The sequence below is a fragment of the Macaca thibetana genome, chromosome 9, assembly GCF_024542745.1.
Source record: "Macaca thibetana thibetana isolate TM-01 chromosome 9, ASM2454274v1, whole genome shotgun sequence".
In the NCBI taxonomy this organism is placed as follows: Eukaryota; Metazoa; Chordata; class Mammalia; order Primates; family Cercopithecidae; genus Macaca; species Macaca thibetana.
In genome coordinates, this window is record NC_065586.1 from 31725474 (window position 1) to 31753442 (window position 27969).

The 27969-nt window shown below is 38.5% G+C and overlaps 1 protein-coding gene across 4 annotated transcripts in view; it reads right to left on the reverse strand.

Annotated features, from left to right (window-relative positions):
- Positions 1-6226: 6226 nt before the first annotated feature.
- KIF5B (kinesin family member 5B) overlaps positions 6227-27969 on the reverse strand; it is a 47899-nt gene continuing 26156 nt past the window's right edge. For all 4 annotated transcript variants that reach the window (XM_050805673.1, XM_050805676.1, XM_050805675.1 and 1 more), the window contains 13 exons: positions 27303-27509; positions 24977-25120; positions 20742-20930; positions 20037-20154; positions 19119-19180; positions 18915-19024; positions 17411-17512; positions 16101-16161; positions 15914-15985; positions 15641-15745; positions 14741-14957; positions 13140-13290; positions 6227-8737 (listed from right to left, as the gene is read on the reverse strand). In XM_050805673.1, the coding sequence (XP_050661630.1) occupies positions 13160-13290; positions 14741-14957; positions 15641-15745; positions 15914-15985; positions 16101-16161; positions 17411-17512; positions 18915-19024; positions 19119-19180; positions 20037-20154; positions 20742-20930; positions 24977-25120; positions 27303-27509 (1518 nt within the window). In that variant the 3' untranslated portion in view covers positions 6227-8737; positions 13140-13159. The remainder of the gene's footprint in view (positions 8738-13139; positions 13291-14740; positions 14958-15640; positions 15746-15913; positions 15986-16100; positions 16162-17410; positions 17513-18914; positions 19025-19118; positions 19181-20036; positions 20155-20741; positions 20931-24976; positions 25121-27302; positions 27510-27969) is intronic.

Genomic DNA, 27969 nt, shown 5'->3' on the forward strand with positions numbered 1-27969 from the left:
CCTTTTGTTCTGGTCTTTTCTTTCCTACTTTCTAGCTGTTCTTTTTGTACTACTTTGTGGGAGATTTCCTCAACTTCATCTTCTAACCCTTCTACTGAGTTTTTAATTTCTATTTTCAGGACTTGTTTTCTGAATATTCTTTTTTTCTTAGATGGAGAAAAACCTTACAATTTGAAAACCTGAGGATATTAGTGGCAGTTCCTTAAAAATGTTTTCTTCTCCCTTCACAGTCCCACTTTGCTCCATTTTGGGTTCTGGGTTTTGATTCTACCTTTCACCCTAGAGGCATCCCTCAAATGGCTGGTGATCCTTGCCTGTCTGCGCATATTGAAGAGGAGGACAATAAGCTGACTGGAAGCAACTGGCTCAGAGGAGTAGGATTTGTTGACTGTGGCATTCCTGAAATTGCTGCTTCCCTAGAGACCCCCGATACCAGCTGCCAAATTTTGCACAGAATCTTCTCATCTCCTGGCTGGAAGCATAAGCCTGGCTACCAGCATTCAGACAGCCAAGTAGGGGAAAGGGCTAAGCATTAAACATTCTGAATATAGGCTGGGCACGGTGGCTCACACCTGTAATCCCAGGACTTTGGGAGGCCGAGGCGGGTGGACACCTGTGGTCAGGAGTTCGAGACTAGCCTGGCCAACTTGGCGAAATCCCGTTGCTACTAAAAATATAAAGAGTAGCTGGGCTGGGCGCAGTGGCTCACGCCTGTAATCCCAGCACTTTGGGAGGCCGAGGCGGGCAGATCACGAGGTCAGGAGATCAAGACCATCCTGGCCAACATGGTGAAACCCCGTCTCTACTAAAAATACAAAAAATTAGCCGGGTGTGGAGGCACGCATCTGTAGTCCCAGCTACTCAGGAGGCTGAGGCAGGAGAATTGCTTGAATCCGGGAGGCGGAGGCTGCAGTGAGTCAAGATTGTGCCACTGCACTCCAGCATGGCAACAGAGCAAGACTCCATCTAAAAATTAAAAAAAAAAAAAAAAAAAAAATTAGCTGGGCGTGGTGGTGGCTGCCTGCAGTCCCAGCTACTTGGGAGGCTGAGGCAGGAAATCACTTGAACCTGGGAGGTGGAAGTTGCAGTGAGCTGAGATCATGCTGCTGTACTCCAGCCTGGGCAACAAGAGCAGAACCCCATCTCAAAATAAAATAAAATAAATAAATAAATCATTCTGAGTATAAACTTACATATCACCCTTTGTATCAGCCAAGGTCCAAGGGAATTGCCTTACAAATGGATACAGAAAACTTTACAGGATACCCTAGGGTTAAGGAAAAGTACCCAAGGAAGGAACAAACTTGGATAGGGATGTCCCTCCCCAAGTTTGGGATTCAGATCTTGTGGAGGTGTGGCTGCAGCCCACTGTATGGCAGGGACATTTGCTGGACTACCCTGGGTGACAGCTGAGTCAGTTACCAGGAAACTTTCCTTTGAGGTGCATTCAGGCTGCCACTGGCAAGCAGGGAATCATGGCCAGGGTGGGCAAGAAGGAAACACACCATTGGGGTACACATGGGCTGAGGCTGGCACACTCCTCCAGAGTACAAGGGGACAGAAAACTGCAGCCGCAAGCAGCGAGTGCCTCTCCAGGCTATGTGTGAGCTGAGGCTGAAGGACAGGCTCAGAGGGAGCCACCTGCCAGCTAGCGAGGTAGTCACAGGGCCAAGGCCAGAGCTGCAAGCTGGCTAAGTGACTGCATACTCGGGTCACAGCTGGGGCTGAGCCATGCCTAACAACAGGATGGTAATAAGCAGCCAGGGGAAGCATGCCAGACCTGAGAAAAGTAGCCCCTTTCTCTCGTACTGACAAAGCTCAACTGTACAAAGCTTATGCTGACCATGCTATGGAGAAATGCTTAGAGGGTCCTGCTGAATTATCAGAGCAGGCTATTGTGTTAGTTTGCTAGGGCTGTTGTTAAATATCACAGACTGGGTGGCTTAAAAAACAGAAATGTATTGTCTTATGGTTCTGGAGGCTACAAGTCCAAAATTAAGGTGTTGGCAAGATGGATTCCTTCCGAGGTCTGTGAGGGAAGAAGCTGTTCAAGACCTCTTTCCTTAGCCTGTAGATGCCATATCTGCCCATCATCTCCCCTCTATGCATTCCCTTTCAGTTATATTGGAAAATGATGACTGCATTTTAACCTGATTACCTCTGCAGTAATGAGGTTCGGTCCCCAGGAAGAAGGACCTTGCAGCAACCCAGTACAATTCCCCAGTCCTGCCCTCAAAAGAATGATGGCCATTTGTTCAGGTTACTGGACACTAGATAAAAGGGAACGCCCAAATATTTTGAAGGCTGTTGGATACAGGGTCTAAGCTGACATTGTACCTAGAAACCTAAAACATCATCATGGGGGGCACACATGGAGGTATGGAGTGCCAACTAAGTTCTACTTAGGTAACATATAGTGCTCACATTAAAGCGGCACGTGCTCTGTGGATCCCTCTGCTGGTCATTTCCGTGTCTCTGATGTGTAACTAGAATTGACACACTTAGTAACTGGCATGATCCCTACATTACATCTTTGGCCTGTTGGATACAAGTTATCCGTATAGTGACAAAGGCCAAACAGAAGTCTCAAGCTGCTGTGCCTGCCCTTTCCATAGACATAGACAGGGGTAGGTATGAGCAAAGGATGTGAGGATCTTGTGTGACATGTTAATGCTTACCAGACAGTATCTACTAGGGAAGAGGAATTTAACCAATGGTTGACATCAGCCAGTCTGTCATCCATCGCTGCAGTGCTGGTATAGTGAGTACAGGAATGGTGTGGCCAGTGGGAGATGAAAGCTATGCACGTCCAGTAGCGAGGGCTCCCACTTACAAAGCCTGATCGAATTACTGCTTCTGACTAACGTCCTACCAGCAATATTGAGTTCAATTGTTCCTTGAAGAAACCAACTATCAACTTGGTGGTAAGTTGAGTACATTGAGTCTCCTGTCCCAGGAGGGTCTGCAATTTGTTCTAACAAAAATGTGAGTTTGCCTTTCTTGACCACAGGGCCTCAAGCAGCCACTGAGAGTTTTGTATGATCCATCAGTATGGGGATGACTGCACCACTGCACTCCATCCTGGGTGACAGGGAAAGACCTCATCTTTTAAAAAAGCTGACCAGGCATGGGGGCTCACACCTGTAATGCCAGCACTTTGAGAGACTTAAGTGGGTGGATCACTTGAGCTCAGGAGTTTGAGACCAGGCTGGGCAACATGGTGAAACTCTGTCTCTACAAAAATTAGCCAGGCATGATGGCACATGCCTGTAGTCCCAGCTACTTGGGAACCTGAGGCAGAACAGCTTGAGCCTTGGGGACAGAGGTAGCTGTGAGACAAGATCACACTATTGCCCTCCAGCCTGGGCAACGGAGCCAGACCCTCAAGAAAAATTTTAAAAGCATTGGGCCAGGCACGGTGGCTCACACCTGTAATCCCAGCACTTTATGAGGCCGAGGCAGGTGGATCACCTGAGGTCGGGAGTTCAAGACCAGCCTGACCAACATGGAGAAACCCCGTCTCTACTAAATAATACAAAATCAGCTGGGCATGGTGGTGCATGCCTGTAATACCAGCTACTCGGGAGGCTGAGGGGAGAATTGCTTGAACCCAGGAGGCAGAGGTTGCGGTGAGCCAAGATTGCGCCACTGCACTCCAGCCAGGGCAACAAGTGGGAAACTCAGTTTATATGTTTAAAAAAAAAAAAAAAAAAAAAAAAAAGCATTGGAGGCCAGGTGCAGTGGCTCACACCTATAATCAGGTGAGTGGATCACCTCAGCTCAGGAGTTCAAGACTAGCTTGGGAAACATGGCAAAACCCCATCTCTACCAAAAAACAAAATAAAACAAAACAAAAAAACAGCCAGGCGTAGTGGTGCATGTTTGTGATCCCAACTGCTCAGGAAGCTAAGGTAAGAAAATCACTTGGGCTGGGAAGACAGAGGTTGCAGTGCACTGAGATCGCACCACTGCACCACTGTACTCCAGCCTGGGTGACAAGACCCCGTCTCAGAAAAAAAAAGGAAAGAGACCCCATCTCAATTCAAAAATAATTTTAAAAATCTAATTCTCCAGCCATCAGTTATGATACTGTATTAATTATCCACCTCCTATCCTTGTTTGCCTGCATGAGTGTATAAATTTTCTCACTAGTTTCTATCACTCCTATATTCCCTTTTGCATCCCATTCCTTAGATGTGCTGTGATTTTTTTTTAATTTGGAAAAAAAACTGTTTTCAGATTTCTCCAGGAAAGGAAAAAAAAATTAATATGAAGGCTCATAGAGCACAGCTAAAAAATAAAATAAAAAGGAAAAAATACAAAACTAGTCACTACTGGAAGATCGTAGTGATGCAGCTCATTTTGAAGCTTATAAATAAAGGGAAAGAAGCATTTACCTTATCTTTCCTATACAAACTATACACACACACCCCCATTCCCACTAGATAACCCAAGTAAGAGACCAAGTTTCTCTACTGCAGCAAACAAATGGAAAAAAAATACTGTAATTCTGTATTCCCTATTTAATTGATGGATCTAGGCACTGATCAATAGTGACTTAACAGTTCAAGAGCAGACAAGTACACATTGTCACCTGATGGAAGAATACCACCACCTATAAATACTGTCCCTATCCAACAAAACAACTATCTGAATCTGATTATGTCTGTGGATCCAAAACAAATTTATAGGAAATATAAAGGACACAGAAATTTGTTAAATGATATGAAAGGGATGCAACTGCAGTATCTAGGAAACTACAAGGCAAAAAAGTTATTTTCTTCATACATTGCAATGAAAAAAGAGTGGGACTCTTCATTAATATATGAACTTCCATTGGATCTTCACTCAAACTGTTTACAAAAACTAAGTATCTGAGTATCAGGAAATTATACATTTTTTGATGTGATAATGGTATTTGTTGGGTATGTTTTAAGGAGTCCTTACCTTTTAAAAATACATACTGAAATACTTATTAAAGCAGCAAATGCCGGGCGTGCTGGCTCATGCCTGTAATCCCAGCACTTTGGGGGGCTGAGGCGGGCAGATCACGAGGTCAGGAGATCGAGATCATCCTGGCTAACACCGTGAAACCCCATCTCTACTAAAATAAACAAACAAATAAATAAATAAAATAAAATAATAAAAAAAATTAGCCAGGCATGGTGCAGGCGCCTGTAGTCCCATCTACTTGGGAGGCTGAGGCAGGAAAATGGCTTGAACCAGGGAGGCAGAGCCTGCAGTGAGCTGAGATCACACTACTGCACTCCAGCCTGGGCAACAGAGCGAGACTACGTCTCAAAAAAAAAAAAAAAAAAAAAAAAAGCGTATGTTTTTCTAGGATTGCTTCAAAATAATGTGGGGGGGTTGTTGGGGGAAGATGAGTAGATTATGGATGAGACAAGATTAGCTATAGTTGATAACTGTTGACACTGAGTAACTGGTACTTGGAGTTTATTACTGTCTGATTTCATATCTGCTTACAATTTTCCACAATAGTGTAAAAACATATAAAGCCCAATGTACCCCAAAACAAGAAATAAAAATTGCCACTTGAATTTAGGAACAATCTTTTTAAAGTTATTCTCCAGCTAGACCTGAAAGATCGAGGAAGTATCTAAAAAACAAACATTAACAGGTGTTATTATCCTGGTTAATAAAACCACCAGACTCAGATGAACAATGGGGACTATACAAAGTAAAATACAGGTGAGACTGGCCGGGCGCAGTGGCTCACGCCTGTAATCCCAGCACTTTTCGAGGCGGAGGCGGGAGGATCACATGAGGTCAGGAGCTCGAGACCAGCCTGGCCAACATGGTGAAACCCCATCTCTACTACAAATACAAAAATTAGCTGGGCATGGTGGCGCATGCCTGTAATCCCAGCTACTTGGAGACTGAGGCAGGAGTCCTTGAATCCAGGAGTCCCTGAATCCGCACTTGAATCCAGGCGGTGAGGGTTGCAGTGAGCTGAGATTACACCACTGCACTCCAGCCTGGGGGACAGAGCAAGACTCCATCTCAAAAAAAAAAAGTTTTATAGGTGAGACTGGTCATTCATTTCTAGCTCTACACATTTAATACCTGCTGTCTAAAAGACTGCAAGACATTAGGAAACAAAATATACATAAATATAATGATGTATCAGTCACTCTTCTGTCAAGACATGCCTGAACTCAGTCATGTAAAATCAATGTAACACTTAAGTTTTAAGAAAGTCATTACATTTCAAAAAATCTTCCTCTTTATTTAAACATAAAACGCATTTACAGCATGCAAGTTAACTTAAAATTAAACGGTGTCTTCCCAAACCAAGTATTTGTGAATGTATCTTCAAGCACTGAAAATAAACCAACATAATCCACAGGTAGACTCAGACTCTTCTGTCACCTCATGTTAAATGGAGTTAAGCACAAACTGAGAGTTAAGCACAGCAGTTAGTTTGCTTAAGTTAGGCAAATAATTTAATTAATCGCCATGAATAAATATTATTCTCTTTATTTCATTGAGTTTCTCTTCTGAACCATCTGTCAATGCCATTCAGAGGAACGTTAATATATCCAGTCAAAAAGATACTGCAAATTGAAATGTGTCAATATCCTAGACAATCAGAAATTTTCATTTTTAAGAGTAAGTGCTGTGTTTAATGACCTACCATAACAAAAAGCAGTTCACTGAAAACAAATTTATGAAATTCTTGGTACACTTTATGAAAGTCTGAAATTATAAATAGAAAAGAACCATCAAGATATTTTTAAAAACCTAACATTGTATATTCTGAACCACATGCTAATTAAAATTCATTGTTCACTACACAGCACCAATACCCATGATACATCTTACAAGAACGAAACTAACATATTCGGAAAAAAGAGAAAAAAAAATTCTGCTTCATTTATGAATATTGCCCAAGGAGGCAAGTTTTCAACTGAAAACAAAACATACAGGTCTATGTGAATGCAGCCAAATGTTTCTTCACTTAGAAAACGATCATAAAGAGGTGGCAGCACTCTTTTTGCTTGTTAACTGTATTACTTATATCTGGCTGCACCAACATTTCATTTCGATTTTTGGAGTGTTTCTTCTGATCAATCCTAAAAGCAACACAATCATTTTAGAGGTTGCAGACTACGACAGCAAAGATTTTTGACTATTAAAAAAATAAATAAATAAATTTATATTTTAAATCAAAATTATTATAAAAGTGGAAATTACAATAGTTAAGGAAATAGAAAAATAAGCCAATTATGATCTGAGTCTTCTGACTATGGCTCCAAATTTAATACAAATATCTGTGTATAAAACTTTTGCAAAAAGTTAATTCTGCCAGCCAGATCCTAACACAGAACTTTCCAAGTTTCTCTACTGACTAACCTTAAATCCCCATTCTCTGTGAATTTCTGCTAACACAGTTGCAGTCACCGCCCCCTACCATTGATGAAGCAAATAGTGAAATCTCTTTCCCTATTATTTTATAGTTTCCTAAAATAAGCTGTTGACTTAATCATCTGAGGAAAAAGTGGCAAAAATACGTATACACTTAGTACTAATTACAAAATTATGGGCTATGGCCAACAAAATAATTTATTTAATGATTATTAGTGACTTGCAAACAAATTACTATTTTTAGACTAAACAAGAAATAAATTAGTGTACAAATTAGTGTAGCAGGTTAAAAACACCTCAGGGATTTCAGACCAAAATTGACCTATATATATTTTTAATTCATCACATATGTGTCCTGTTTCTTCATTTTTCTCAATTTCCACAGGCTATAAATTTAGGTCAGCCAATAAAGTACTAACAGTATAAAATTATGTTTAATCCTATAATATCTTAATTCATTTTACTAATATTAAAGATGACAAATTATTACCTGTCCAATACTTATATTAGCTAGCAGGCTCACCAGAATAAAGCAGGGTATTTTCATTCCATCAAGATTTGTGGAATACAGAATCAGGAAAAAGAGAAATATAATTCCTTTTCCAAACTCTCTTAAGCTAAGATCTGTTTTTGATACTTTAAAATATTTCTATTCAAAATAACTCGGCAACAGGCATTTCATGAGATAACAAGTAGCCTTGCTCAATCTCAAATGCCTAGTTAGGCATTTGTAAGGTTTCAGTGCTCAAACAGTAGTTTTCAGGAGCAAACTTCAGAAACAATACAAGTAATTTTAACCCTAATAATATCATTTCAAGGGATTTTAAAATACAGTACTGACTGGATATATTTTATGGGCATGTAGTGTTGTAAGTGGTAAAATTTAAAGACATTTAACCTAAATGTTCCATTTTCTCTTTAAAAAAAAAAAAAAGGAAGACTAAAACTTTAATAGGAAAAGAAAAGAAGCAGTAGCAACTAGGTAATTTAAAATAACTGAGATTAAAAAATAGACAAGAAACAAATACAAAAAGTACAGTCCTATAAGGTACAGTTAGCTTGGCACAGAAAAGACTAAATTTAAGACATGATAGACAAACTGTGTAATAAATAGGGCCACAGTTGTAAACTGTCCTTTTTCCCTCCTAAGATGCCAAAATTGCACTCTAGTTGTGTTGGGAAGCAGCAGAGTTTACAAGAAGAGTAGGTAGGAAACAGCTGTACAGGCCAGGTATAATTTATACATTTTTTAAAAAGTTATAGTTCTACAATCCCAAGGGAGTAGAGGTTATAGTCATTGAATGACTGCTTGATACCATGTCCTCTTCATACTTCGATTACTTTTTAATACCTAAAAATGGGAGAAAGCATAGAGAGTAAATATGTTTAGTTTTACAAAATTTGTGTTTGAGATAATCATGAAGAATAAAACAAGAAAATAAAATATGCCAATAGTTTATAAACATTTTAGCCAACAGCTGTGGCTACTTTCCCCAAAATTACAAAGACAGCAATATTAAATGAGTTGGTTTCCTTTTATTTACTGCCTAAGTAGAACTGTTTAGAAGCAGTAATGTTTAAAGGGAGGTCAGCCCTCCCTTTGTTTTTATTCTCCCCAATAAAGCTATGGGTAAGCTGATTTATGAATTATATTTGTTTAAAAAAGAAAAAAATGGCTAATCTTTTAACCAGCAGACAGTGGTCAGTGACATCCTTAAACCAAGCAACACTAACCAGCAACTACTAGTTATATATACAGAAGCTTTAAAAAAAAAAAAAGAGGGGGAGAGTTGTAGAGGAATAGGGATAAACAAGAGGTGTATACAGTAGGAAAAGTAACAGCAAAATAATTCTAGTAGTATTAAACATCTTTGTATTAAACTGCCTACTTACCTATGCATTTAGAAAAACTCAGCCTATTTAAAGTACTATGCAAGGCAGAAGACCAGCCATGTAAAACTGGGAACTAAAAGTATCAGTATTATAAATGTCATCCTTTCCAAAAATAAACACAGTGACTTGAAATGTTTTTAACATTAAAAAAATTTCTCGCCAGGCACGGTGGCTCATGCCTGTAGTCCCAGCACTTTGGGAAGTCGAGGGGGGAGCAGATCACCTGAGGTCAGGAGTTCAAGACCAGCCTGGCCAATGTGGCAAAACCCCATCTCTAGTAAAAATACAAAAAACTTAGCCGGGCGTGGTAGTGGGCGCCTGTAATCCCAGCTACTCGGGAGGCTGAGGCAGGGAGAACTGCTTCAAAGCAGGAAGCAAAGGTCGCAGTGAGCTGAGATCCTGCCACTGCACTCCAGCCTGGGCGACAGAGCGAGACTCTGTCTCAAAACAAACAAACAAACAAACCTCTGCAAATTATTTAACATTTAAATAATTTATCACTTAAGTGAATCACATACTCCCCAATCATGGTTTAAGATAGGCTACAAGAGTTTGAAAACTAAGAACCACTATCCTTGGACCAGCATCAAAACAAACCTGTAAATAATTGTATTTTTACACCATAACTTTCAAATCTTAAAAACCTAGTTTGGCTGAGTTAGCTATCTCCCTTATGTGCTAACCTGGTGTCACTATGCAGGGATCAGCTATACAAAAGTATGGTATACAGTTAACATATACCTATAATGTTAACATATAACAGTATACAGTTAACAAAAGTATGGTCTATCCTCTCTACAATGAGGTAAGTTTAAAGTTGACATATAAATTTTAATGTGAGGACAATATCCAAAAAGAATAAACTTTATATCTATGCTTTGAAACCCCCTTGCCCAGCTCCCACTTCCAGAAAGGTAGGAAAAGGCTTGCATCTACTGAATACTGTGTGATGGGTAACATCTTTTTTTTTTTTTTTTTTTTTTTTTTGAGAGGGAGTCTCGCTGTGTCTCCCAGGCTGGAGTGCAGTGGCGCGATCTCGGCTCACTGCAAGCTCCGCCTCCCGGGTTCACGCCATTCTCCCGCCTCAGCCTCCCAAGTAGCTGAGACTATAGGCGCCCGCCACCACGCCCGGCTAGTTTTTTGTATTTTTAGTAGAGACGGGGTTTCACCATGTTAGCCAGGATAGTCTCGATCTCCTGACCTCGTGATCCACCCGCCTCGGCCTCCCAAAGTGCTGGGATTACAGGCTTGAGCCACCGCGCCCGGCCGATGGGTAACATCTTAACTCATGTAATTCTTTTTTTTTTTTTTCCTGAGACAGAATTTCGCTCTTGTTGCCCAGGCTGGAGTGCAATGCCACGATCTCGGATCACTGGAACCTCCACCTCCCGGGTTCAAGTGATTCTCCTGTCTCAGCCTCCCGAATAGCTGCAATTACAGTTATGTGCCACCATGCCCAGCTAATTTTGTCTTTTTAGCAGAGGCAGGGTTCCTCCATGTTGGTCAGGCTGGTCTTGAACTCCTGACCTCAGGTGACCCACCCACCTCAGCCTCCCAAAGTGCTGGGATTACAGGTGTGAGCCACTGCACCCCGCCAACTCATGTAATTCTTAAGAATGACTTCCATCTTACTAATAAAACAGAGTTATTAGTCCAAAGGGGAAGAACACAGAAGCTATCTCTAATTATCAGGAAAACCAGCTATTGTATGTCTACTGATATTAAGTACTTATTATCTATGACATAACCTTGTCAAAAATGTTTATGCTGAGTCTAATCAATGCTTTTGCATAGAAATAGAGGGGAGAGAGAACAAGGTGACTACACATAAAAACAATCAGACACAACATCCAGAAGGTATTATACCCTCAAGACAACTGGGTCTACTCTTCATTAAGTCAATATCACTAAACAGGGTGCTCATTCAAGATCAGAAGAGATTTAAGGGATAAAACCAAATGCAAACAGCAGTCCTGAATTGTACTCTGGTTTAGACAAACCAGTTGTACAGGATAGTAAAAAAAATTGGAAAAATCTGAATATGGAATGGCATTAAATAATATTAAAAATATAATCTTATTGGGTGTGATAATATTGTGGCTATGTAGAAAAATGTTGTTTTAGAGATTCATTAAATAGGCAATAAATCCATAATTTATTTTTATGCTGAAGTACTGTAAAACAAGTCAGAATGAGAAAGAAACTATTAAAAAGTTTATCTGCTCAAGTTCATAAAAGGAGTCAGGATTCCAACTTGGATGGAACTCCACAGTCCATGTTCTTTTCACTCTACTACTGTTTTAAATTCTACATTGTGTGAACAAAATGTTTAAAATTGTTAGAAATGTGAATCCTTCAGAATATTTCTTAATTCTCTACTCAAATTTAGAGCCAGTATTATGCCAAATGTCCAAGTATAAACAAGCAACATTAAAATAAAGTTGCTTTAGTATTTGTCAGAAACAGCTAATCATTTCGTAATTATCTAGTATATTTTATTTCCAAAGCATATATACACATCAGGGACTTTCTGAAGGGTTACAGAGTTCCTGCTATATGATGAATTATTAGACAACCACTAACTAATTCAATCATGTTGTAGAAGAACGTGTTCCAAATATATTGCTAAGTTTAAAAAGCAGGCTATGAAATACAAAATTAGCCGGGCGTGGTGGCGCATGCCTGTAATCCCAGCTACTTGGGAGGCTGAGGCAGGAGAATCGCTTGAATCCGGAAGGCGGAGGTTGCAGTGAGCCAAGATCTCGCCATTGCACTTCAGCCTGGGCAACAAGAACGAGACTCTGTCTTGGAGCGGGTGGGGGGAATGCAGGCTACGAAGCAGCATATGTAGTAAAATAGGTGGAGTGTATTAGAATAGTTATCAACAGTTTAAGCTTTTAAATTGAAAAACTAATACAGAAAGTTCCAAAAAGAGAAATATAGTACATTGTATAGTATCTCTAGATGTTTTTTCTAATTTGTGATTGTTTTATGCCCTATAAAGAACAGATATTACTTATACAATTATAAATAAAACTCAGAAATTTGTTAGTAAGCTGTGCTCATATGCAATTTGGTGCAGTCTTTTTAGAAACCAATGTGTTAGTATGTAGCAAGAGCCTTAAAAATGTTCACATTTCCTTGTAACTGCATTTCTGGGAACCTCCTGGAAATAATCTCTAACAGGTTAGGGAATACAAGATGTTTCAGGCCGGGCGCGGTGGCTCACGCCTGTAATCCCTGTGCTTTGAGAGGCCAAGGCAGGCGGATCACTTTAAGTCAGGAGTTTGAGACCAGCCTGGCCAACATGGTAAAACCTCATCTCTACTAAAAATACAAAAATTAGCCGGGCATGGTGGCGGGAGCCTTAATCCCAGCTATTCTGGAGGCTGAGGCAGGTGGATCGCTTGAACCCAGGAGCCAGAGGTTGCAGTGAGCTGAGATCACGCCATTGCACTCAAGGCTGGGTGACAAGAGTGAGACTCCATCTCAAAAAAAAAAGTTTCAAATTTCATATATGAAAATTTTAGTTTTTGAAAATTTCAATTATGGAAAAAATTATATAATTACATGTCCAGCAAAAAGGAATGTTTATAAATCATGGTACATCCATTAGACTGAATATCAAGAGCTATTACAAATGGTCCAATGCTAGATTTCAAAACAATTAAGACCACAAATTTGAATATACAGTATGATCTAAACTATACAAAAAGATCAAGCTAAATTACTTTTATAATTGCTTAAGTTAAAAAAAAAAATCATAACACCAATGTAAGAATTTTTTTAAAAATCAAAAAACCTATTTGACAACCAATTTTCCACAGACAGATATGAAAAGCCAGATATAAATAACAAACCTGTGGGTAGGTATAAATGTTTACACTTGTTTGCCTCCTCCACCTCGCACTGCCACTGGCTGGCTGTTCTGAACAAATGCACCTCCTCCACGAATTGCACTTGGGTGAGTTGGAGAAGCTGCTGGATGTTGCCCGGGACGAATAGGTTTAGCTAATATGAAAAACAAAGACAGACTTTAGAATAAAGCTTAAGATGTGACTGCAATGACTGTTAAGGTTTCTTCTATTCACAACAAATTCCCAAATGTTTTGTTTTTCTTCGCCTTTTTGTTTCTCCATCACATTTTCTTTTTTGTAGCATCCTTTTCTCTAGGACCTATATAATTCTTAGCCTTTAAAAAAAATCTTTCTGGCCAGGCATAATGGCTCATGCCTGCATAATCCCAGCATGTTGAGAGGCTGAGGTGGGTGGATCACTTGGGTCTAGGAGTTGAAGATCAGACTAGGCAATAAGGCAAAATCCTGTCTCTACAGAAAATAAAAAAATTAGCTGGGTGTGGTGGCATGCACCTGTAGTCCCGGCTCCTTGGAAGGCTGAGGTAGGAGGATCGCATGAGCCTGGGAGGTTGGGGGCTGCAGTGAGCCGTAATTGCACTATTGCAGAACAGCATGGGTGACAAGCAAGACCATGTCATTAAAAAAAAAAAAAAAAAAAAAAAAAAAAAAAAGGCTGGGCACAGTGGCTCACGCCTGTAATCCCAACATTCTGGGAGGCCGAGGCAGGTGGATCATGTGAGGTCAGGAGTTCGAGACCAGCCTGACCAACAAGGAAAAACCCTGTCTCTACTAAAAATACAAAATTAGCTGGGCATGGTGGCTTGCACCTGCAATTCCAGCTACTAGGGAGGCTGAGGCAGGAGAATCACTTAAACCCGGGAGGCAGAGGTTGCAGTGAGCCAGGATCACGCCATTGCACTCCAGCCTGAGCAACAAGAGTGAAACTCTGTCTCAAAAAACAAACTAAAAATAAAAAACAACAAAAAAACACTTCCTGCACCATTTTTTTTTCTTTTTTTTTTGAGACGGAGTCTCGCTCGTCACCCAGGCCAGAGTGCAATGGTGCCATCTTGGCAACCTCCACTTCCTGGGTTCCAGCGATTCTCCTGCCTCAGCCTCCCAAGTTGCTGGGTTACAGGTGTTCACCACCATGCCTGGCTAATTTTTTTGTATTTAGTAGAGACAGGGTTTCATGATGTTAGTCAGGCTGGTCTCGAACTTCTGACCTCAGGTGACCCACCTGCCTTGGCCTCCCAAAGTGTTGGGATTACAGGCGTGAGCCACCACGCTTGGCCACTAATGATCATTCTTAAACATTAAATCATTGCTGATGGCTTATTTTCTTGCAATTCTCTTGGCTTTAATAATACTGCTCTATATAGTTTCTCCATTCCATGACCATTCTTGCTTGCTTCTCTAGTTCTCATTTATCTTCTTGTTCTGCTAATGTGGTTATTCCTCTCTCCCAACAGTGCCACTCTTTGCTAAGTTAGAAAATAAAGACAGATGCACCATGACAACACATAAAATTCGGATTATGTTTTCAGCTAAACGCAAGCATTCAAATTGAGCAAGGTTTAAAGGTTTTAATGTGTTCTACTAACCAATCTGTGCAGAATGCCCTCTTCTGGCCATATTCTTTGACCTGACTGCTTCCTTTATGCGATCTACTTCTTGCTGATAACGTTTGCGATCGCGAGATGCATTTTCTTTAGCTTCTTTCAGGGCTGATTCCAAAGCTTTCACTCTCTCAGCTGTAGCTCGAAGTCGCTTTTCCAACTTAGGAAGTTCGCAGCGGAGATCTGCATTATCACGTACCAACTAAACGTACACAAACAAAACAAGGATTCCAGATTTAACAGGATGATTTGAAAAAGTACGAGCATTTCATAATTGCTCTTTAGAAAAGAAGTAAAACTGCATTTTATATTGTTTCCCATTTATCTAATTTAGGCAGAAACACACAGGGAATACATCCATCTCTACAAATCATACACACATCTATTTATTGACAAAGGTATAGTTTCTTTTAACTTTTTGGGGGAAGAATTGTTCTCTCCCTCTACTAAGCAAAGACAATACAAGATAGTGCTATGTTTCTTCAGTAAGACAACTGATCTGGTGAAATGAAAACTGCTTCATTATATTTGACACACTGGGGTATTAGATATAAAAAGACCACTCTCCCCAAAAGACTTTGCAGTATTTTAACTGCAGTCTTGTGTAGTAGAGATTTCAAAATTATCATGAATTATGAAAATCCAGTCTTAAAATCCTGAAGAGAAAATGAGAATACATGTTTTTACTGCCTCTTTTGGTAATAAGGTTGTTAAAAATACTAACTCCTCTAAAAGTTACTTGTGGTTTCTTTATATAATTTCTGATAAAATGGCTCAGCATATAAACATTCCTGAGGACTCTGAAAGATTGAAATACTCACTTGCCAATCCTCGATTTTTTATTTTTACTATCTTGCGGCTACCAGAAAATATACTCTTTAGTACCTGTTTGTGCACTTTAGTGAGCTGTTCAAGATTATTTTCAAGAAAGGAGATTTTTTGCTTCTGAGCAGCGCTGCCTCCGGTGTCATCAGAATCAATCTCGGCACTCTGAGAAAAGAGGTCAGTAAGATTATGAAAATTTAAAAAATAAAAAAAATCTAAGCTTAACTATACAAAAATTGACATGACTGTAAAGTTATTTCACTTTGAATACAAAGAATTACCTAGAAGCAAGCACCATTTATGCAAACACCCACCTCAGCATAGTTACTTTACCTTTTTAACTCTGGTAGCCAGGTCCTGAACAAAGAGTTTGCGTAGGTTGTGTAAAGTCTGAAGTTCTTTTGCCTTGGATTAAGAACAGTGATATTTTTGGAGTTCAGACTTAAATTTAGAATAATCATGGTAGAAAAAAAACACACAAAATATTCCCAAATCCTATTTATTTTCATGTTTTTCTTACCACTGTCTCTTCCAAACCCTTCAAGTCTTGTCTTGCTTGTTCTCGTCTATCTTGCATAACCCTAACAGTAGAAGAACAAACATGTATTTTCAAATTTTATTCTGTAAAACTGTACTTAGCATGAGAGCTGAATAAAATATTTTGTATCTGAAAGGATAAATTCTTAAATAAATACAAGATGCCTATTTTAAACAATTTATCCATGCTGTCTTTTTTTTTTTTTTTGGACACAGGGTTTCTGTCCCAAACACTGCTCACTGCAACCTCAACCTCCTGGGCTCAAGTGATCCTCCTCACCTGTCTCCCAAGTAGCTGGGACCATAGGCATGTACAGCCAGGCCTGTCTAAAAATTTTTTGTAGAGACAGGGTCTCACTATATTGCCCAGGCTGATTCTCAAACACTGGGCTCAACTGATTCTCCTGCCTTGGCCTCCCAAAGTGCTGAGATTATGGGTGTGAGCCACTGCACCTGGGCGATTTCAAAAAATTTTCACATGCCTTCTAAAACAAGTTTATTGTTATACATTCCATATATAGCAATGGAAGAGATGAAATAAAATGTGGCAGAATTCAAAGAACAAGGAATGGTTCTAATTTATATTTTAAAATATGCCACATATATTATACTGCTATTTATCCAAAATGATACTGATTGATTATAGATTATAAACTATCAAGTATTCTAAACAAAATCACAGCTGCAAGTTAGCAGAATCTTCATAAAATCCACTCTGAACTGGTCCTGATGTTCCAACTATCCTAATAATATCACAGTTCATTTGCAAATTGTCTCACAAACTCAAGGTATGTGAAAAATTATAATCATGAATTTTCTACCTAAGATTCTAGAAAACTGAGTTTTGAGAAAATAAGAAAAGATAAACTATGAAAACCTCTGTTCAAAATGGCAAGGCTAAAAACCACAATGCTCTTTTATGCAAAAGAAAATTTAACAAAAAGTCAGTTTTTGTGATAGATCTTAAAATCTTCTAAATTACTTAATATATTGTTTTAGGTTCATTTTTATGCTGGATCCTGAAGTAATATGGAGATAAAGAAACAGCAAGCAGATTGATAAACAGAAATCTAAATCTTAACCACAATGAAATATAAGACCTTGCTTTCACTAAAATACAAGTATATATTACAAGTATTTAGATATAAATCAAACCAACTCAGTGGATTTAAGAAAAAATCCTTTAGCCCATACAAAGTAAAATATGTATCCACTGGCTATATCCAAGGGTAATGCCTATAATTCTCTAATTTAGCTTTTATTTTTAAACTTTAATTAAAAACAATTACTCACGTAAGTTCGTGTAGTTTTCTGCTCTTTTCCTGATCTGTGGCTTTCAACTTCTCATGTTCTACTCTTAGACGTTCCTGCTCTAACATCATTTTCTGGTTTTGGCTGACAAAAGAAAAAAAAAATTAACACAGTATCAATATCATAGTTTTCTCAATGTCATCATTAAAATTTCCAAACTTTTAAATTCTATAATCTCATCAAGGACTTTTCTGTTATCCTATCCCCCATGGAGGAAAACAGGGAAGGGACCTGGCTACTTGCAGGCATACAAAATTTTTTGTATTTTGGTTTGAAATCATGATTTTGTTCTCCTCTGTCTTTCACCTTCCTGAATCCTTATGCCTACTTCCATCAGGTACTCATAGTAAGACCTATGCCCCAAACCTAATCATCATTTTGTTGTGTTACTCTCTTCTGGTCCCTACTCAAATTGTTGCAGACTCTGACTTCCACAAACTCTATGTATGTGCACATGGTTATGGAGGCAGGGAAACTGTCTTCTAGATAAACTAAGATGACAACTTAAAAAAAACAAAACAAAACAAAAAACCTTTGAAAATCCATAGAATTTCCAGAAAAGTTTTTCCCAGTTAAGAATTTTGAGTCAGGGTCTCACTCTGTCACCCAGGCTGGAGTACAATCATAGCTTGCTTCAGCCTCAAAACTCCAACACTCCTCAAGTAATTCTTGTGCCACAGCCTCCTGGGTCACTGGGACTACAGGCATGTACCACCATGCTAATTTAAAACATTGTTTTGTGTAGAGGCGGAGTCTCATTAACATGTTGCCCAGGCTGGTCTTGATGAACTCCTGGCCTCTAGTGATCCTCCTGTCCCGGCCTCCCAAAGCACTGGGGTCACAGGCCATCAGCCACTGCACGCAGCCAAGAATTTTTTTAAAAAAGGAAATCAGGCCAGGCGCGGTGGCTCAAGCCTGTAATCCCAGCACTTTGGGAGGCCGAGACGGGCGGATCACGAGGTCAGGAGATCGAGACCATCCTGGCTAACATGGTGAAACCCCGTCTCTACTAAAAAATACAAAAAACTAGCTGGGCGAGGTGGTGGGCACCTGTAGTCCCAGCTACTCAGGAGGCTGAGGCAGGAGAATGGCGTAAACCCGGGAGGCAGAGCTTGCAGTAAGCTGAGATCCAGCCACTGCACTCCAGCCTGGGCGACACAGCGAGACTCCGTCTCAAAAAAAAAAAAAAAGGAAATTAAATAAAGGATTTGGAGGAGACTGTGGTATCTATTTGCAATAATGGACTTAGGTTGGGGATTTTTTTTCTTCCTTTTTACTGAATAATTTAGAACAAAAGATCTAAAAAAAAAAAGTTTCAAAAATTTCACCTGGAATTTAGAAGTTTTACTCATAAATGAGAAAATTCTTTATTTTCCAAGATAAAAATGTAATTTTGATGAAAACTGCAGGTTTCTAATAAGAATATACTGTGTCCATCAGTAACTGCTTCTTTCCTCCTGTCTAACTAGAGAAGTATAATACTTACTCTTGAAGATCAGTAATAAGTTTTTCTTTTGCTTCTACTTCATCTCTCAAACTACTGATCTGTTTTTGATGAGTTTCTCTGTGGCTTTGGATCTGCTGTTCAACAGCTTGCTAAAATTTTGAGGGGGAAAAGGATGTTAAAGTCAGACTAATCAAAATTAATACTGATGAATTAAAGTCATTAGATACGTGACATCAAACTTGCCTTAACTTCATTTGCAGTCTGAACCTTATTTAAGTGCTCCTTTTCCATTTCATGGACTTTCTCTGTTTGAATAGAGAGAAAATAGAAGAGTGAAATAAGCCTTTAAGGTTCCTCATATAAACAAAGGAGCAAATGGATTTTACAATAAGCATTTTCCTTAGCAATATTCGACTTCAAATTACCCAAATGTCACCTGCTCTCCCAGTTCAATGACATGTAGACTAGTATACAAGTCATATCCATTGTGTTGGTATTATGTATTCCTTTGTTTATTCATTTTTTTTTTTTGCCTAATCCAGAACAGTTAAGGGAATGGTAAAGAAATGAGGTAACTCCTAAGTCCCCTATGTTAAGACACAGACACAGACACACACACACGCCCCTCCCCCTTCATAACTGTGGGAAATCCCCAGATTGGCTATTTCCATATTCAAACAAAATCTTAAAAAACAAAAACAAAAAAATTTCGCCAGGCACAGTGGCTCATGCCTGTAATCCCAGCACTTTGGGAGGCCGAGGCCGGTGGATCACGAGGTCAGGAGATCGAGACCATGCTGGCTAACACGGTGAAGCCCCGTCTCTACTAAAAATACAAAAAATTAGCTGGGCATGGTGGCATGTGCCTGTGGTCCCAGCTACTAGGGAGGCTGTGGCAGGAGAATCACTTGAACCCAGGAGGTGGAGGCTACAGTGAGTCAAGGTAGCGCCACTGCACTCCAGCCTGGGTGACACAGCAAAGACTCCGTCTCAAAACAGCAAAAAAAAAATTATGTTTCAAAGCAACATTAATATGTATGATTTATTTAGCATTCCAAGTCAGTCATATCCCTACTATTCTGTCAGTGTGAATATTAAGTTTACTACAATTATACTAAAATAAGAACATAGATGTAACTCATAAACAGTTGGGAGCTATACCTTGTGCTCGAAGCTGGACTAGTTCTTCACTGAGGGAATCGACAGATTCCTCCAGCTGTCTTTTCTTTTGTTCCACATTTTGAAGGTATTCAGTCAATGACTTAATTTTGGCTTCATGCTTTTGGAAAAAATATACTGGTATGAAGTGGAAAACATATCTCATGCATACACTTTAAAGAATATTTGACAGTAAACATTTTATTATCTATATATGATAAACTTGGGAATATTTAAACCTAAAATGTTCAGGAGCCAATTTTGAAATGTTAAAAGAATTTAATCAATTAATTAAATGGTCATCATAACTTGCAAACTAAGGCACTGAAGACTCAAATATGAAATACTAATTTTAAAGATACCGCCATCTAACGTTATCATCTTCCCTGTTTGTGAAATTCCGATTGTGGTGAATGGCCCCATTCATTCAGTTGCCAGGAAACTGGTTCCCTGCAGTTTTGCCCACCCTGGAATTCTGGAGTCTTTAACAAGTTACTACCAGTCACATCTTTCTGGTAAATTTCTATACATAACACACATTTATACTAGGCAAATATAACTCAGTTAAATCATTCAAATTTACTGCAGCTAGACTAGGAAAAAAACAACTAAATTTCACCTACAGACACACATTTTTCTGAAAACTTGTACAATAAATACAATTTCTATGTGGCTGTTTCAAAAAATAAATTTTGTTCTGTAACTTACTTGAGAGATACGAAGCTGACATGCTGCTAACTCCTTTTCATTTTCTTCCATTTTTCTGTTGCTCTCAGTTTGTGTGCTTTCTAACTGCTTGCAACGTTTCACCATGGTTTTTACTTCTGACTTCATTTTGCTAATGTAGAGTCTTGCAACAGTGAACTCTTCATCTATCATGCCAGTTCCCTCGGGCTGCTGTGAGGAAAAAGTAAAATAAAAAATTAAAGCCAAAAAAATGTTCAATGTGTGTTTTCCCAATTAGGCTGTAAAATCTTTTTATAAAATATATTTTAGTATCACTCAATATTCATACAAAGTCTGGATCTTATTTTTTTCTTTTATTAATGTTTTCAATGAAAGGTAAATAAACACAGCTTACTTTTTGCTTTCCTTACTTTTTTTTTAAACTGAAAATAATGTTAATACATGCCAACAAGAAAAATAAATAAATGTAAACCTAAGGAAAATACAAAAATATAACCAAACTAATAAATTCTGCCTCTTTCAATTTTTTAATTTCCTCTTCACAGGACCTCTTCAGGAAATTCACTGTTAATCATGTACATGTTCAGCTTAAAATTTAACAAGAGGATATTTAGGTGGTGGGGAAAGGATGACCTTTAAGCTCAACCAAAAGGAACTGTGGTCACTGTATATTCCTTAACTTTCAGAAAGAAATAAAACTGTCTTTGCAGATGATATGATTGATAAAGTTTACATGTACAGTCAAAGACCCTGAATAGCTAACACAATACTAAGGAAGAACAAAGTCACAGGACTTGACACTATGCAACTTACTGTAAAGCTATAATAATCACAACAGTAGAGTGCTGGCAAAAGAACAGATAAATAGGTTAACAGAACAGAATGAAGAGCCCAGGAATAAAACCACAAAATACAGTCAACTGATCTCTGACAAAGGTGCAAAGGCAATTTGATGGAGAGGATAGTCTCTTCAACTGGACATCCAGATGTAAAACAATGAATCCTGGGTACAGACCTTACCCTTTCAGAAAAATTAACTACAAATGGATCACAGACCTAAATGTAAATGCAAAACTAAAAGAAAACTTTAACATAAGAGAAAATCTAGGTGATACTGGGTTTGGCGATAAGTTTTTAAATACAATACCAAAAACACAATCTATTAATGAAAAACTTGGTAAGTTGTACCTCATCAAAATTAAACATTTTTAGTCTGCAAAAGATGACAATTAATAGAGTAAAAAAAGCCACAAGCTGCGAAATAATGCAAAGCACTATCTGATAAAAGACTTATATCCAAAACATATGAAGAACTCTTAAAACTCAACAATAGGAGGCCAGGTAAGGTGGCTCACGCCTGTAATCCCAGTACTTTGGGAGACTGAGGCAGGCGGATCACCTAAGGTCAGGAGTTCAAGACTAGCCTGGTCAATATGGTGAAACCCCGTTGCTACTAAAAATACAAAAACTTAGCCAGGCGTGGGAGTGGGAGCCTGTAGTCCCAGCTACTCGGGAGGCTGAGGCAGGAGAATCGCTTGAACCCAGGAAGAGGAGGTTGCAGTGCCACTGCACTCCAACCTAGGCGACAGAGCAAGACTCCATCTCAAAACAAACAAAAACAAAACAAAACAAAACTCAGCAATAGGGCCAGACACAATGGCTCATGCCTGTAGTTTCAGCACTTTGGGAGGCTGAGGCGGGCAGATCACCTGCAGTCAGGAGTTCGAAACCAGGCTGGCCAATATGGTGAAATCCCATCTCTACTAAAAATACAAAAATTAGCCAGGTGTGGTGGTGCACGCCTGTAGTCCCAGCTATTTAGGAGGCTGAGGCAGAAGAATCACTTGAACCCAGGAGGCGGAGGTTGTGGTGAGCCGAAATCGCGCCACTGTACTCCAGCCTGGACGACAGAGCGAGACTCCATCTCAAAAAAAAAAAAAAGTAGCACTCTAACAGACTTATATATGACGAGAGGAAAAGAATTACTTGTTAATGACAAAAATACTGAGGATCCTTTTTTTTTTTTTTTTAAAATCAGAATAGCTATTTGCAAAGATGACTTATTTCCAAAATGCTATGGTATAGTGGGAAATAAAAAAAAAATCTATGGCCGTGCATGGTGGCTCACGTCTGTAATCCCAGCACTTTGGCAGGCCGAGGCGGGTGGGTCATGAGATCAGGAGATCAAGACCATCCTGGCTAACTGGTGAAACCCCGTCTCTACTAAAAATACAAAGAATTAGTGAGGCGTGGTGGCACGCGCCTGTAATCCTAGCTACTCGGGAGGCTGAGGCAGGAAAACTGCTTGAACCTGGGAGGTGGAGGATGCAATGAGCCAAGCACCACTGCACTCCAGCTTGGGCGACAAAGCAAAATTCCATCTCAAAAAAAAAAAAAAAAAAAAAAAAATCTAGTGGTCAGGGAACCTGGATTTCATCCATCTGCCACTAAACGTAAGCCATTTCCACTCTCTCTCGACACTTTTTGACTTAAATCATAATTATTTGAACATAAAATGTAAGATTTTTCTGAAAAGTTGCAAACCTACAAAGCAAATTTTGAACGTCATCTCTACAAAGCAAATTTTGAACGTCATCTCTCTGGTGTTCTGCGATATAAAATAAATGTACTTTTCCATCGTAGAGATTTCTCTCCATCTCACATCATTACTCTACATCTCACATTACTTCACCATAAACAGGACAGGGCAGAAATGTTTAGACTGATGGTGAAAAGAAAGCAAGTCAAGTGGCCCGAAAGTGAGTACACTGAGTAACATATGAAGAGTCATGAGAATCCTTGCCTCCATCAACAAACAGCAACTTTTATTTTGATTTTAGTTTATTCTTTTTCTATTTTTTAAAATACTTTTTCTTCATTTTTAAACTGAAGAATCAGTTAACAGCAAACAGCAACATCAAACAATACAACAGACGGAAATGTGTACTCCATATTGTCAAAACTTTTATTTCAGTTCCAACTCTGGTTAACAGACTGGGCTTTTTAGAAGGCTTTCAATATAAACCCAAGTGTATGTTCTCTTTGTTATTGTAATTAGGCTTTAATCAAAAAGGTAAAGTCTAAACAGCTACTGCAACGTACAAATCTTTCATGTTATATGCATGGTTTTTCAGTTAAGAGTCTTAGTTTGATTCTTTGGTCTTAGTTTTTACCAAGTCACATGCCTGATGCTAACAACCAATATTAGTATTCTTAAAAAGATTAGGACAAAGAGATATAAAGAAAATATGGCAATATTTTGAAAACTGAAAACTCTGGAGCTCATTATTCTCTCTACTATTATATGTTTGCAATTTTTCACACTAAAATAAAAAAGAATTAAGAAAGCGGTGCTCATCTACTTTTCTTTAAATATTTAAAGCAACCACAAGCCCATTCATTATAAATGTATTCCCTGAGCTAATTTTTTTTTTTTTTTTTTTTTTTTTTTTGAGATAGGGTCTCACTCTGTTGCTCAGGCTGGAGTGCCATGGCACAAACATGGTTCACAGCATCCTTAACCTTCTGCCTCAGTCTCTTAAATACCTTGGACTACAGGTACGTATCACCATGCCCACATGCTCGGCTAATTTTTAAGTTTTTTGTAGGGACAGGGTCTCGCCATGTTGCCCAGGCTGGTCTCGAACTCCTGGGCTCAAGTTATCCTCCTGCCTTGGCCTCCCAAAGTGCTGGGATTACAGGCTTGAGCCACTATGTCTGGTCCCTGAACTTATCTTAATTGTTGTTCCAATCATTTCACTTATGGAAATTTACTAACGTAATTTCTAAGTGCTAAATCTTTTTTTTTTTTTTTTTTTTCTGGAGACAGCATCTTGTTCTGTTGCACACGCTGGAGTGCAGTCGTGTGACTGCAGCTCACTGCAGCCTTGACCTCCCAGGCTCAAGCAATCCTCCCACTCCAATAGCTGGGACTATAGGGACACACCACCATGCCAGGCTCATTTTTGTATTTTTTGTAGAGACAGGGTTTTGCCACATTGCCCAGGTTGGGGAAAATGTTATAGTAAAGAATCAAACATGAGATCCACTAAATGCCACCTACTGAATTTATCTATTTGGGCGCCCTTATTCTCTTGCTCCCTCCTGATCTATTTAACATGCAGTTAATAGCACCTACTACACATGACTGATTGTGAGGATGAGATCATGAATAGGAAAAGAACTTCATATTAGTAGTAAACAAAAGTACAAGTGTATACAGAAAATTGTCCTTAATATTTAGTTATTATATTTACCTTTACATCATTATTTCCCACAGCAATTCCTATTTCTGCAAGGTCTTTTAGTAAAGATGCCATCATCTCAGCTGCTCGTTTTTTCTGGTGGTTGGTCATTTCCTTAAGTTTCTGAAGCTCAGCATCTATACTCGCTAAAGTTGCCTAAGAGAACCCAAAACAAAAAGTATAGTTAAATCTACATGAAAACTCAAATCAAATACTCATAGATGTTTCAAGTTTTACACATGGTTTTACAAAACCATGCCTTTTCTGCTTTCATTTTCTTGAACCATCTACCAAGTTTTGGGCTCCCAGCTCAAACTTAAAAAATATTTTAGACCTAATAGGCTATGGTAAAAGTAGCCACATTGTTCTCCATTAAGAGCAGGCAGTTTGTGTTGTTATTTCACTAAATTCCTGAGATTGAATAATATTTTCTGTCTAAAAAAATGGGAAGCCTCAAATTTAACTAGATTTGATTATCATCTATTACTATATTATGTCTTGTCTTTAGAAAGTGAGTCAGCAAATTAATGTTACAATGACACTGTTTTCTAGATGGTTAGTATGCTTTCTTCATCTACTTTCTATATACTTATTCACTGGAAAGAATCCATGTGACAATACTATGATACAAGCAATTATCCAGGAGATCATGATAAAGTAATATTATCTGTTTAATGACTATAATTATAAATCTCAAATCATAGCTTGCTTACCAGCTACAAAATCACCAAATTTTGAAAAGTCCAACCCAGTTTGGCCCACTTCAAAATAACTCATATCGCAGATTATATACAAGGTGAGCATCCCCAATCCGAAGTGCTCCAAAATCTGGGACTTTTTGAGTGCTTACATGATGCTCAAAGAAAATGCTCACTGAAGCATTTGGACTTACCAATTAGAAATGCTCAACTGGTAAGTATAATGCACACATTCCAAAATCTGAAAAGTGTGGGGCTTATTTTTAATGCCTGTACTGTACTGTATTTTTAATGCCATTTATTGACTTTTCATCAATATCTTTTAGGAAAGATGCCATCATTCCAACTGCTTAATTCTTATGGTAGTTGATCATTTCCTTAAGTTTCTGAGTATCAGTAGAGTGTGTATCCACCCAGGTTAATCTACAATATGATACCAATTATCTTGCAAGTCGTATAATATAGCATGCTTCTACTATAATTGTTTAAATTACTGTTTCCTCTAACAACTAAACAGCAACACTGTCTAAGCACATAAATAGATGCTAAACACTAGGCATTTCTAATTCCTATTATCAATGTAATGCTGATAGATTTCAGCTCCACAAGTGAAACATATATATAGCTGTCTTAAGACCAAAATCAGTGGCCAAGGACCACCTTTCAGAGTTGTAAGAAACTCCTGTTATTCTTTCATACAACAATTAGTTTTGTTAATAATGCAACTCAGTAAGAGTTAGTTATAATGGTGTCTTGGATCTCTACAGTACTCAATATTAACTTCAAGCTAAATGTAACTTTGTAGATTAAAAAGAGAAAAGGAACTCATAGGGGCGCAGGAAACCTTTTAAAAGTGTTATTTTGTACTGTTGACTGCTTTCTTCTAGACAAGTTAATGTGAGTGGGGAAATAAAGGGTGGACACGGGTCCTGAGTGCAACTCTAGATGCTGATTTCTAAACAAGAAGCTAGCATTAACCACAACAAAACCACAAAATAGCTCCTTCATGATGTTGAAACAATCACAGATATTATTTCTGCCATCACTGTTGGAGGTTGGCAATGTCTCTCCTGTATCAATTTTTAGCAAGGAAAAATCTCCATCTATTGGGGAACCACAACTACACTGTGCTAAGAAGGCACTGCTCCAGGTAGTGGAAATATAACAGTAAATAAAACATAAATCGTATTAAGTTACATATCCTCACATCTATTCCAAATAATTCACATAGTTGATTAAATAGCATTTTAATTTGTATTGCATATTTAATTTATTGTTTGAACAATCATCTAGTAGCTTTACTTGGCAACTAGGAGCTTTAAATTATTTTTCCTCTAACATTAGTAATAACATTAGGTTCCACATGCTATATACTAAATTAAAAAAATTAAACATTAGGAGTAGCAAACATCCTTTAAAATAGCATTTAAATTAGATATTAACAGACCTTAGGAACTAAGATAACTGTCTTCCTCCACCTCTAAGGCTTCATATACAGAAAGAATAGAAGTTGAAACCCGAGTCCTTGAAAATTGATGTTATCGATATTTGACTTACATAGAAATAAGTTACTTAAGTAGTTTTTAGGTTAAGAATACTTGTACTAAAGCATTAAAAAAGAAAATAAAGCTATATCCTACCGATTTCTGATTCAGTTCATCACTAAGCAATTCATATTCCTTAGTTTTGTCTTCAACTTCCTGAGACTTCTGATCATAATTGACAGCAAGTTCTTCTAGGGCCTGTAAAACTTCTTTCACTTCTTCTTTAGAGGCATCATTTTCCGCTTGAAGGCGATTCAGCTCAGCTTGCATATTATCTTGATCCCTTCTGGTAGATGCCAAAAGCTACAGGACAGAAAATAATTTATTTTCCCCAAAAGTATGCAGGTTTTAAAAAACACCCATGAAGCTTCACCATTTGCCAAGAACAAACGGAGTGAAATATGGATAGTATTCAGTGTGGCAACATTTATTCATTAAACAGGTTTACTAAATGTCAACTATGTGCAAGCACTGTGCTGGATGCTGCAAGGCAGAAAGAAAATCAAAGACTGTATGTTTAAGGAACACAGTAGAAGAGAAGATAGGTGCATGAATAAGTGCAATACAAGATAGAAGGTAAGAACCGTAAGAGAGGGACGGGACAGATAAAGTGCTTAGTAATACAGGAAAGGGTATTCATGGAGAAGCTGGCTATGAGAGATCGACTGCAGTCACACGCAAATTAATGTAATAAAGGAAAACAGCATTCTACAAGAGTTGCTTAAAAATTTAGATTTGGGCCAGGCGGGGTGGCTCCCGCCTA